Raw genomic sequence first — 13,533 nt, forward strand, 5'->3', positions numbered from 1 at the left:
TAGTACAATCTATATCATTGTTACTGTACCTTTTGGCCTTATAATGTTAAGAGATGCCCTGGTTCTGTGGGTTTGCTCAGTCATAAACTGACATTAAAAAATAATCATAATAAAAGGAAGGCAAAAGCTTTAAAGGAATTCAGATCAGCATAAGGGTAGTCTTATTAAATCTGATGCTAACTCACTGCATTGGAAAATCAGCTTTCCCAAGACACTAAGAAGTCAAGCTTTAGTGTCACAGGCTAGCCATGGAGTCTCATGGATGTTTTTGGTTTGTGTGTTTGGACTTCTGTCAAATATAGTGTAAATAGTCTTTAAACAAAAAAACTCAGGCTTGTGTGTGTAGGTTCATTAATAAGAACATTGCAATAAGTTTAAAGGGTAATAAGGCTTAAGTTAGAAAGGCTGTTGTTTGTGATGAAAACAGCTCATTTATTACACATTTCTACATTTATTAGATGTATTTTTATTATTAAACTAGAATAGTAAAATCTTACAAGAAGGGTAGAGATGATAACTCATAGAATAAGCGTGAATTTTCTTCTTTGTGCAGAGCATTACTTACTAGGCCAAATACATTTTTATGGATGTGCAGTTTAAGGATTTATTTTATTTTTTTGGCCACACCATGCAGCATATGGGACCTTTGTTCCCTGACCAGGGATCGAACCTGCGCCCCCTGCATTGGAAGTGCAGAGTCTTAACCACTGGACCACCAGGGAAGGATTTACTTTTTTAAATTATACGTACCCCTGTAACCTTTCACAGATATTCACAAGAAGCAAGTTTTAGCCTTAGTGGAATAGCAAACCCCATATTTTACATGCTTTGGGTGCTTGATGATTTCAACTTCTGTTCTTACACTAGGAATCCACATGCTTGAACTTAAATTATAATAAAACATTCAAATCATATGTCTATCATCTTCCTTGGATACTTCTTCATTCAGATAATCAAATTTTAAATTTTTCTACCAAAATGAAAAGTTAGTTTTGTACCTCTTGCCAAGTAAAACAAACTGCTATTCATGAAAGAAACAATACCACTCAGATTAGTTCCAGTATTTAATGTAGATCTAATAGGATATCTAGTATTATAAGGCATATTCTATTAAATATTGTGATTATAACAGTTGAATTAATGTTTATTATTTTAAGTAAAATGCAATAATATTTATGATAACTTTTATACAATTTAATTTTAAATAATTATATTAGGAAATAAACTGACAACTAATAGGAATTTTAATAGATAACCACTAGAAAGAATGAACGGTTAATAATTTGGTGGCAAAATTGCCATTAGCAGTACCATAGCCAAAAAATATCTTCTACTTCCACCAACCTAAGTTGAAAAGTAACATCTATATAGTTTCAGAGTTGTACAGTATAGAACACACAGTCTAACAGCTGACACTGCTAAGAGATATATTGATAATGTGAAACTTAAAATTTAACAAGAAAAATTTTGATAATAATGAATACCTTTATTATAAAATTTCATATGTATTCTTACATCCCAGAAATTTATTCTGTGATGACAGTTTTTGACTTCAGCCTTACTTGGCTTTGTATGAAAATTGCTCAGCATTCACCTAAAATATATATTTGGTCCACCTCTTAGTTATCCTGATCATCCTAACTATTGGAGGACAGTAGTATTGCCTGGCACCTTACCAACTTAAAAAAAATATATAAACAAAAGTGTTAAAGAAAAGACAGAGGAATTTAAAACTAAGAACCCGGTGATTAGGATGACAAGAAATACCTGAAGCCTTTTTTTCCATCTAAGTCATCAGTGGTACTGTCCATTAATTAAGTGAATACACTTGTCAGAAGTAACCACAACCTGTGGAGCTAGATAGGTTCAGCTGTAACTTTTGTAATAATTTGCCTACTTGCCCTTCAAAAACACGCACCAATGAAGTTCTCTGTCAATAGATGCTACAGATACAATGAATAAGCCACAGTCTTGCTCCTCAAGAGTTCATGGTTAAAGCAGGAGATGTTTAAAGAAATAATTATGACCAAATAAGACATTATTATTTTGTGGTTGAAACAAAATTGAATTAAATTCTGCTATTTGTTTTTTGTAGTAAACCATTTCAGTTTTTAGGAGAAATTCTTTAATAGTGCATTTTTTTCCTACTGAAAAATTTTATCTAAACAAAAAGATACAGCGAAAGATGTAATTTTAATGCTCAACCACCTGTCATTAGTGCCACAGTAATTATAGCCACAAAACTCTTTGGAAGCTGAAGTCTGGTTGCTTACCTAAATTCTAGTAATACTTAGATAAAGAATTTGTGAAATTTGAACTTTTCCAGTTTTTGCCATTGCCAATGGCGATTGGTAATCCAAACAGAGATGTCTTAATATATGTAATAAATTGATTTTTATTGATTATCGTGTACAGTAGTTCTGAACAGGTACTTTTAATGTTTTCTCTGACCCAAACAAAGGCCCCAAAATTCTCTTCTTATAAGCTAAATGTACTGCTATCTGAGTGCCAAGGAAGTGCCTTCATAAGCTTACATAAAAATAATTGACTTTGTTTGCAATAGGAATATGATGAAGAATGGGCTAAGAAAATTCAGAGTGAAAAGTTTCGTTGGCATAACTCTCAGTGGCTGGAGATGGTAGAGAGTCGTCAGATGGATGAGAGTGAGCAGTACTTGTATGGTGATGATCGAATTGAGCCATACATCCATGAAGGAGACATTCTCGAGAGACCTGACCTTTTCTACAGCTCAGGTAAAATGATAACCAAAGCAAAAATAAGTCTGTGTGTGTGATATAAGTAGGGATTTTTGTCTGCCAACCTTGCTCATTCTCAAGCTTTGTAAGCACTTCTTTTAGTATATAAATGGCCTTCTGCTAATGATTTTAGACATAACATCAGTACACACACCAAGCAAACCTATTAACTCACCATTATTTTTTTCCAAGTTAGTCTTTGATGTGATCCCCATTAAAAAGGCTGTGTTTGATGTGATCCCCATTAAAAAGGCTGTGACCAGGAAAATTAATTGCTCTTAGTTTATTATTTTCTAGAATGTGTAACTTAAAATGACATCTTCAAGATTTCTGACTTCTGTTTGAAAATGTGATATTTTTCTCTATTCTGCATTTATTTAAATGTATAATTTACTAATTTATGTTTTCTTTTCCTGTGTGTTTCATTTTAACAGTCTCATTTTGCCATGGTTTTGCTTTATTTTCGAACTAGTAACCCCTGTTTGGTTCTCTGGTTGGGAAGATTTAGACACTTTATAGCAATAGTTTTTTCATTCTAAACTCTTGCTAGTATTTTCAAGGCAAAATTTAATTTTTACATAGATCTTACATACCCTTGTTGATTCTGCCATCCTGCCTTTTTCCAGGGATTTTGGTAAGTTTTTGCATATTCTCCCTTTTAATGTGTTGCACTGTTACCAGTATTAATTACTTCATTGAAGTAATTACTTCAATTAATTACTTCATTGAAGTCATTTAGTTGAAGAGACAAAAGAAGGGATTTCTAACTAAGATCTGTAGCAGGTTGCAAATAAAAAGCATTTAAAGTAATTGTATCTGAATTAATGGCTCACCTTTTTTTCCTACTATGTATTCATTCATATATTTTTCATAATTGTATGCTGTGCATATTGCCCATAAGGCTGCATTATTTTTATATTTGATATAGATACTTGAATCCTGGAAAATTGGTACTTTACTTTGAAAATTAAATAGATTTCTTCCTAACTGAACTTTACAGTAGTTATGAAATACTGCTTTGAGTTTCAAACCAGATGGAGTAGATGATTAATTTCAACCAACCAGAATTTCTTAATTTAATAATGGCAAGCAGCTGTTCCTTACCTAGTCAGATATTCATGAAGTAAAATGATGTAAAATATATATGATGTGAATTTTTTGATAATAGAAATCAGAATTTCTTGGAATCAGGTTTCTTGCTTTGAAAATTGATAGATAGCTACTTTTCAGTGTGAATCAATGAGCAGTTTCCAAAAACGAATAAAACTTGTAACCACCTCAGTATTTAACTTTGTTGTTTTAATACAATTAGAATTTCAGAACAGATTTCTAAAAAATTATACCACTTTTCCAAAATTAATTCATTTAAGTTGACCCCTTAAAATGAAAATCATAACATTTTTCTGTGAGATACAATTAAAATGTACAACCTATGCTTTTGTGAGAAATCTGAATTGTACACATTTTTATATATCTAAATTTAGAAACAGCCACAGCTGATGGAAAAATAAATAAATCTAAGCATTCGAGGGGTGAAATGTTATCTTTAGATAGCCTCATGGTTGTTTTTTTATACCTATAGCCTGATGATATGGTACACACTTGACAGCAGAGATTACATTGCTATGAGTTTAAAGATAAAATTCTCATATCAAGCCACCTGTACTTTTTTAGTTTATTATTTTACCTACTTTATTTTTCATGAATAGTTCATCAACTAAGTGAGTCTCTGTGGTGTTTTTGATATGTGTCATGGAAATCTCGACAATGCTAGTCTCTTGTCTTTTACTGTGTGCAGTTGTATCTTCAGAAACATCAGATAAATTTGTAACACTGCAGATTTGTTGGGATGCTTTAGCAATCTTACTTAAGTCTCTGGCTCTCCATGAAACTTTAGGCAGCTTCTGATAAAAGCAACTGTAGTAGTTTTTCAACCACAGAGTTTAAGCTAAATGGCCAGTGATACCCTGGTCTTATCTTTTATTTAAAAATGAAATAGCATTTGCTACTTCCTGGTCATTAGTATTGCCCTCTATGCTTTCCAACTGTTAGACATGTCAAAATGTATCTGTTTCTTTCTTGCTATTATTTTAAAAAAAAGGACCCTCATTCTGTTATCTGAAATAGGAATCTACTTATACATCTCCTTATAGTTACATTATTTTTTTTTCTTAGTCTAAAATAATTGTGATTGCAGTTACTGACTAATTTCCTTTTCTATCATGAAAATGATGCTGTTTGCTGTAGTACTTTTTACCCACAGAGGAAGTATATTGTAATTTATAAAGCTGTATTGCTACTACACATTTCTAAATTATTTGTTACTTTTTTGCTGTTGTTCTTCATTCATTGTGATGAATCTTATCCTTAGCATTTATTATGTAACTATATTACAGAATATGAAACTTAAAATGGTTTATTTCTGTCTCAGGATCATTGTAAAACCATAATTTTCATTTACCTATGTGTTTATGTGATGTATCTTATCAGGTGTAGCCAAATAAGTTATGATTTATCTATTTTAGTCATTTCTTTTTCTCATTTTCTTCACTCTTTATATCTGTTTCCTCCCACACAGTCATGATTTCACTTTTAGCTAGTTCACCAAAGAGCCTAATACTACATTTTCATTTGACTTTTAGAAATAAAGTTTACTTCAGTAACAATATATAAGAAGATACTGAGTTTTTGTATTTGTTTACTTTTATTTATTCAATATGTATAAGCCAGTTTTTTTAACTGAGTTTCAGAAATCAGAAAGTTGATAAATTATCTATGCTGGCAGTAAATTTGCTTTGATTTCATTCTTGTTCCAGTACATACCCCATTTTACTCATAACCACATTTATCATCATTACTTAGAGCACCTCAAGAAGGTGTGTTATATAACTATGGTCTAAAAGGTTTCATGTAATTTAATAACCTAAATGTATATAATGCTCTACAATTTACAAAGTGCTCTGGTGTATATCCTCTCTGTCTTCTATTTGTTCTCTGGGCATTTAAATGTTACATGAAATTCTTTGATTCCTTGTTGCTGTCTTTGAAACAGTAAGGTTAGAGTAGGAGCTTAAGAAGGACACTCCTAGATTTATCTGAATACATGATTACAACCAAAAATACATGATTCCTTTTCAGTATTTCTATAAAAATTAATTTTGGTTACAGAATGCTGAGAAACAGTTAATTCCAAAGAAGTTGAAGTACTTGAGTTGATGATTTAAGATATAATTTAACTTCTATACTTCATTATAGTGAAGAATGATTGCTCATATTACAGAGTTACCTAAATTTTGTCAAGTCATTAAAGGGCAGTGTAGAAGCTGTAGTTTACCAAATGATTAGGATTATTAAAAATTAAGTTCAGAAATATAAGTTTACTCTTTATTCACATAATATCAGGCTTATTGTATTACTAAACTTACTGTATTCTAGGTTTACAAAATTTCTTAAACTAGTTGTATTCTGGGTTTATAAAATTTCTGGCTGAATCTTTAAATTCAAATTTTTTCTGGTTTCATCTCTATTTGATGAGATCCCCGTTTGTAGTTCCCTGTATTCCATTTATCCTTCTTACTCATTTTTCCCTTTGAAGACAATGAGAGCTTTGAATCAAAATGAAGATGTTGAGAATTTGACAACAGTTTTTCATTTAAGTTCTTCCTCATCTGATTCACTTCACTAGATCGTGTTTCATGTAATATTAACTTTTAATGTATAATTCAGGTATGTTTATTTGGTTGTATTTATATGAGTGTTATATTTCTGAGTGTTAGAATCTTTTATGCTGCTGGCATGCTGAATATCTTTGTATTCATTTTCAAAGTGTGGTATACATTTTATTTTGGCATTACTTAGCTTTGTTCCTCTAAAATTGGCAGATTTCTTAACTCCTGATCCTAAATTATTTGGTTTTAATTTAACAGAGAAACTTGTTGATTTTTGTGGTCTTCACCTTGTTAATTTTAGCCAAACTTTCACAGTCTTAGATCCATAGAAAATTAATTTTTTTAGCCGCTTAACTCTCAATCTGTGGTGTCTTGGCATTCCCATAATTTCATTTTTTGTAACTTTTTTTGTGTTTAGCTGGACTTTTGGTTTATAGAATTTTTAACTTTTAGAGGACACAGAAACTGGACTAAATATTACATACTTTTTAGCTACCTCTTAAGTATTTTAAATTTACTAAAGTAATAAGGTAAATACCAGAGGTATTATTAACAATTCAACAATTAAATAATAATGCAAGTCTTTAGTATATGGTATGTAACAAATGGATATATGTAACAAATGAGTAGTACAGTACAGGAGTCTTATGGAAATACCAATTATTTTTACCTATTCATTTCCCAACTCTATTAATTTTTACCATCTATTCGATTTTTAATACCCTTACTCCTAAACAGATTTTATCATTTAATTCCCAGCTGTCTATCAATACTCAAATCAGTTACACCTCTGCCTCCCTCCCTTCCCAAGTAGGATTTTCTAACCTCTACAGAACACAGTAATCCTTCTGTAGCTTTTTCAGCCTCCAGCGTTCATTTAGTAGGTATATCCCTTCCTGTTGTGTATCATTTATTAATGAAATGTATTATTTAATTGCATCTTAAGTGTCTATTTGTATTTCACTTAACCTGAAATTCCTGAAAACAGAAATGATGTATTCTAAGTTTTTCCACAGGACCTAGCAAAGTATTATTGCATGTGGTAGGTGTAAAATGATTGTCTGGTGACTGAATAATTTGCTTACTGTGTGCCAAATTTATAAACTATGTTGTGGATACCACCTAGCCAACAAGTGACCTAGAGGTCACTTACCAACCCAGAGTACTTTCAGAAAAGGAAACTTTAAAAGGCTTCAGAGCTTTTCAAATAGTAATTACAAAAGCCATATACTAAAATATATTTGTTCTATGCATAAAACAGCCCTGAGGCCATCACTTGGATCTTTTTTCCTCAGATTCTTCTTATTCTTAACTTACTCATAATTCTATCAAAAATAGGTCATCTGGATTCTTAGATTGGAGCGAATGAGAAAGTAGTATCACTCTAAAATCAGCAAGAAGTAATAATAAAGACTTAGATTTAGGAAAAGGAGCACTTTATAAGCAAAGAAAAAGTACTCAAAAAGCATAGTAGTGTAGCCACATAGCATAGGTAGTCAAATATATCTAATAACCTAGGGCGTTACTACATAATAATTGATGTTTATAATGAAGACTGAGTTACCAAGAAGTTTTAAAATTATATTCAGTATACTTTTTAAAAACACAGGAAATATAAAATGTATTTTCAAGGATTTCTAACCCAAGTTTGTGTGTTTGTTTTAAGGTTTGACACTTAAAGTGTCAAGCATTGCTTATGTAAAAATTCACTTATTTGAAATGTATAATTCCCTAATCATACTACGCAGATGAAGCTGTCTGGGTATAAAATGTCGGACATACTAGAGTGTTGGTCTTTACCGGAACCATGCTATTTAATGTCTCTTCTATTTCCTTACTCATTCTGTTTCTTAGCCTGGAAGGTTTATTGTCCCTCCCTATCCTACCTCATCCCTTAACTTTTGTTGTCTTCTCCACAAAACTGGAAGCCCCTTGAAGGCAGAGATTTTCTTATTCATCTCTCTAATAAAATAGTACTACCACATAGTAGATGCTCAATAAATGTCCAATCATTGTAAAAGAACACTTAAGTATGTATGGTCTTCTGTTCATACTCCCAGAGAGAATTGAATATCATGCTAACATTTTTCTTCCGGATTAAATATACAGGTTATTTTCTATTGTGTTACTTGATAGAACAGTTTCCTTTTTATTCCCTGCAAAGATGTTTCACTAGTTACTATTTTCTTTCATCCTAGATGGATTAGTTGCCTCTGAAGGAGCCATGAGTCCAGATTTCTTCAATGATTATCACCTTCAAAATGGAGATGTAGCTGGGCAGCATTCATTTCCTGGCAGGTAAACAGTCTTCCAAGAAAAATCTAATATATGCTGTTCCCCTTGTTTTTGAAAAGCTAAAATTTTCTTCACTTCCCATTTTTCTTTTTCCATTAAAGAGTAAAAAAAAAAAGAATCCTGAATATTTTCAAGAACATACTCATTTGATTTTAAATTAACTTATGAAGTCACATTTTGTATGTAAAAAAATGAAGATCACAGTTCTAAAAAAAAAATGTGTGTGTGTGTGTGTGTGTGTGTGTGTGTGTATATATATATATATATATATATATGGGGTGTGTGTGTGTGTGTGTGTATATGCTTCCTCACTTTGGAAAATACAGGCTGTCTATTGAAATAGACAGTACTTTTGCCAAATTAATGACCCAGATTGTTTCGTAAGTGTTTTCCAAAGCCAATAAAATATAAAATAAGAACACAATACATGTATTTTTTTTAAACTTTGTTCTTTTTTTTTTTTAACATCTTTATTGGAGTATACTTGCTTTACAATGGTGTCTTAGTTTCTGCTTTATAACAAAGTGAATCAGCTATACATACACATATATCCCCATATCTCCTCCCTCTTGTGTCACCCTCCCTATCCCACCCCTCTAGGTGGTCACAAAGCACCGAGCTGATCTCCCAGTGCTATGCAGCTGCTTCCCACTAGCTATTTAGTCTACATTTGGTAGTGTACATATGTCCATGCCACTCTCTCAGTTCGTCCCAGCTTACCCTTCCCCCTCCCCGTGTCCTCAAGTCCATTCTGTAGTACGTCTGCATCTTTATTCCTGTCCTGCCCCTAGGTTCTTGAGAACCTTTTTTTTTCCTTCTTTTTTTAGATTCCATATATATGTCTTAGCATACAGTATTTGTTTTTCTCTTTCTGATTTACTTCACTCTGTATGACAGACTCTAGGTCCATCCACCTCACTGCAAATAACTCAATTTCATTTCCTTTTATGGCTGAGTAATATTCCATTGTATATATGTGCCACATCTTCTTTATGCATGCATCTGTCAATGGACACTTAGGTTGCTTCCATGTCCTGGCTATTGTAAATAGTGCTGCAATGAACATTGTGGTACATGACTCTTTTTGAATTATGGTTTTCTCAGGGTATATGCCCAGTAGTGGGATTGCTGGGTCATATGGTAGTTCTATTTTTAGTTTTCTAAGGAACCTCCATACTGTTCTCCATAGTGGCTGTATCAATTTACATTCCCATCAACAGTGCAAGAGGGTTCCCTTTTCTCTACACCCTCTTCAGCATTTATTGTTACAATACATGTATTTTAACAATTATTCAGACATCACCGTTTTAAAAAGTTGATGCTTAGGGCTTCCCTGGTGGCGCAGTGGTTGAGAATCCACCTGCCGATGCAGGGGACACGGGTTCGTGCCCCGGTCCGGGAAGATCCCACATGCCGCGGAGCGGCTGGGCCTGTGAGCCATGGCCGCTGAGCCCGTGAGCAGTGGCCGCTGAGCCTGCGGCCATGAGCCTGTGCTCCGCAATGGGAGAGGCCACAACAGTGAGAGGCCCATGTACCGCAAAAAAAAAAAAAGTTGATGCTTTGATTAAATTAAAGACTTTTCCTCCCTGCATGGCATTCAAATAAAATACTTAAGGGAAAAAACCTAACATGCCAGCATTGTTGTACAATTATAGTAAAGTTTCCCTCAACAGATATCCTGCTTCATTACTGGTCTCATAGATTTTTTAAGTCTTGCCAGAAAGTGTAAATAGTAGTTTTCCCTTCATATCATTGCTAGAGGTGTAATATTTTAATTTAGGATGACTATTGAAATTTCACATTAAAATGGTCCAGTGAATAGATGTAGTCTTTTTGCCCTTAAGACTAGTTTTTTTCTTTAGATTATTGATTTAATTTTCTCTTCTAAAATTATAATTTTATTAACATAAATATTTATGTTTGGAGGATGTGTTTAAGAATACAATTGTGACCAATGTGTTACAACTCTTGAATCATCGCTTGTAGTAAGCCATTTCAATTCAATAGTAATAATTATTGCAACCATTATCAATTATGTATAATTTATTTTGCAAATATTTATTATGTTTATTTTAACTTACTTAGCAAGATTTTTATAATGTCTATTTTCATAGACATTTTAAAAATGAAAAATCAAGGTTCTAATAATTTAAGTAACCAACTCACACATGTAGGATGATAGAGAAAAAAATTTGAACTTAGGTCTATATGTCTTATGATCTTTCCAGTATAACACGGTACCTAATTTTGAAGGAAACGTAGCATATTATAGTGACTTTTAAGTGTTTTTTTGTTTTGTTTTGCCACAACCCATATTAAGAAATACCTTTCATATTGCAACCCAGTGCACACATACATATTTATATATATACATATATGTATATGTGTTATATATATACACACACATATATATAAAACAAAAAATTCTTAAAACAGTAATTACTCTTACTATCTGTAATGCACAATGATATATTCTGCTTTAGTCTATTCAATTTTATTTTTAAAATTCAGATTGCAGCCCACTATATTGATTTCACAACCCACTGTTGGTCGTGACAAAATTTAAAAGCATAGTGGAAAAATACAGGGGTATTTTATGAAATGCAATAACCTTAGTTATTCAGTAGTTCTGAACTTAGTTCAGTAGTCTTTAGTGAACTTAAATAATAACACTTTAGAAATAGTTTCATTGGTGTACTGGATTGTCATGATGAGAAACAACTTGCCTTAGGAAAAAAAATTAAACATGGTTAAATACCAGAAGCATATGGCTTTTGATTACTTCTGATGTCTCTGTCTGTGTTAGCTATAATTATTTAAATAGAGATTCTCTTTAATTATTATAACTATTATACTCCATCATGTGACAATTCACTGTACAAATGTTTTCTGAAACATAATTAGAAAGGGAAGAAGTTATTTCATTATATAATCCTAATGTTTATATTGAAAATTTTTGCTGATAGCATTTAAAAGATTAATTTTTCTGCCATTTATGTTTCACTATGAACAAAACATTGTTTTGTGTGATACGAACCATGCGTTACTTATTTGAGAAAGACATGATTTTTTTCTATAGTTATGTGATTTTAAAGAACCTGAACATTTTCATTAAAATTGAATATCCAAAGGAATGAACTTGAGCTCAACTCAGCAAAATCTTTCATTTCTGGTTTTCAAAAATGGTCATTTTATAAAACAATAAAGATGTTTAGAGAGATGGCTATACTCAAAGATTAAGTTATGTACTGTGTCCAAAGATTTCAGGATTTTATTCCTCAGTTCTGTTAACAAGTTGTTTTTTAAAAGACTGGGAAAGTTCTCTTACCTTTGTGCCTTTAGTTCCTTTTCAAGAATAAAAATGTATAAGTAGCTTTTTTCACATCATAAAAAACACATCACAGCTATGTTGGTTTAAAGGATTAGTTAATAAAACTTCATGTAGACTATATATTTTTTCAAATCAAGAGTGATATACTTATTTATTATAATCATTTTGAATTGAGAATTGTTTGCCCTTTCAAAAGAACTTCCCTTGAGAAAGCTAAGTCTTTCATCTCTTGTCTTTTGTAATTTTTCAGGCCTTAAATCATGTAACTGTATCATTTTCTCTTTGTATTTCCAGAAGAAATAATTTACTATGAATTTCCTCAGTTTTTTTCTGAGTAACAGATCAAATAAAAAGGGACTCTAAATTTTATCAGCAGATATACAGAGAAAGCTTACAGTATAACCAAAAATTCATAGTTGTTCTTTGCTACATTTTTTATTGACCTTCTCTAGAATCATTTACTCTTTCTTTTATGAATCATTTTTGTTGTTAGGATTGTCTTCTAATAGGATTTCTTTGTTCTTCTTTGATAGCAACAAACCATGGACCTTAACTCTGGCTTATTTTTTTTAATTCTACAAAGATTTAAGTATTTTAAATTGTTCCATAATTATTCACATATTTTGGCATGATAATTTTGATGCATAATGTCCCAGATGTGAAATTTTAAACTAATGGCTACCTTTAGGCTTCTGATATCCAATAGGTAAATTTAAAACCTATTAGACTAAATAACATTGACTTAAAATGATGCTTTTGAAATATTTCATTTTAATTGATTTTAAGCAAAATGGGAATATTTTTGAAAAATGTAGACAGAAGGTGTTGAACTCTTATTCTTCATCTTTACTGTGAATATAAGAATAAGCAGACTTACTGAACAACATGAAGAATTTGGGTTAATTATGAAAGAATAATGCCTTGATTGAATTTTGAATATTGAAAAAGCTGATTTTAAAAACAGGAAATGTTATCTATTTTGAGGTGGTTTTTTTTAACATCTTTATTGGAGCATAATTGCTTTACAATGGTGTGTTAGTTTCTGCTTTATAACAAAGTTAATCAGTTATACATATACATATGTTCCCATATCTCTTCCCTCTTGCGTCTCCCTCCCTTCCACCCTCCCTATCCCACCCCTCTATGTGGTCACAAAGCACCGAGCTGATCTCCCTGTGCTATGCGGCTGCTTCCCACTAGCTATCTATTTTACATTTGGTAGTGTATATACATCCATGCCACTCTCTCACTTTGTCACAGCTTACCCTTTCCCTTCCCCATATCCTCAAGTCCATTCTCTAGTAGGTCTGTGTCTTTATTCCCATCTTACCCCTAGGTTCTTCACGACCGTTTTTTTTTTTCCTTAGATTCCATATATATGTGTTAGCATACGGTATTTGTTTTTCTCTTTCTGACTTCACTCTGTATGACAGACTCTAGGTCCATCCACCTCACTACAAATAACTCAATTTTGTTTCTGTTT

General features: G+C 32.0%; 1 protein-coding gene and 1 non-coding gene across 4 annotated transcripts in view; one reads left to right on the plus strand and one right to left on the minus strand.

The window, feature by feature from the left end:
• The window catches only part of KIFAP3 (kinesin associated protein 3), a 158,072-nt gene that overhangs the window by 118,891 nt on the left and 25,648 nt on the right, over nucleotides 1–13,533 (plus strand). For all 3 annotated transcript variants that reach the window (XM_027086349.1, XM_027086351.1, XM_027086350.1), the window contains 2 exons: nucleotides 2,564–2,753; nucleotides 8,623–8,722. In XM_027086349.1, coding sequence (XP_026942150.1) covers nucleotides 2,564–2,753; nucleotides 8,623–8,722 — 290 coding nt within the window. The remainder of the gene's footprint in view (nucleotides 1–2,563; nucleotides 2,754–8,622; nucleotides 8,723–13,533) is intronic.
• Nucleotides 650–722, minus strand: TRNAG-UCC (transfer RNA glycine (anticodon UCC)). Its single transcript has one exon. It is a non-coding gene; the product is annotated as a tRNA-Gly (tRNA).

This window comes from Aethalodelphis obliquidens, unplaced genomic scaffold (genome assembly GCF_003676395.1).
Source record: "Aethalodelphis obliquidens isolate GAN/ISIS:26980383/991018 unplaced genomic scaffold, ASM367639v1 scaffold55, whole genome shotgun sequence".
NCBI classification, from domain to species: Eukaryota; Metazoa; Chordata; class Mammalia; order Artiodactyla; family Delphinidae; genus Aethalodelphis; species Aethalodelphis obliquidens.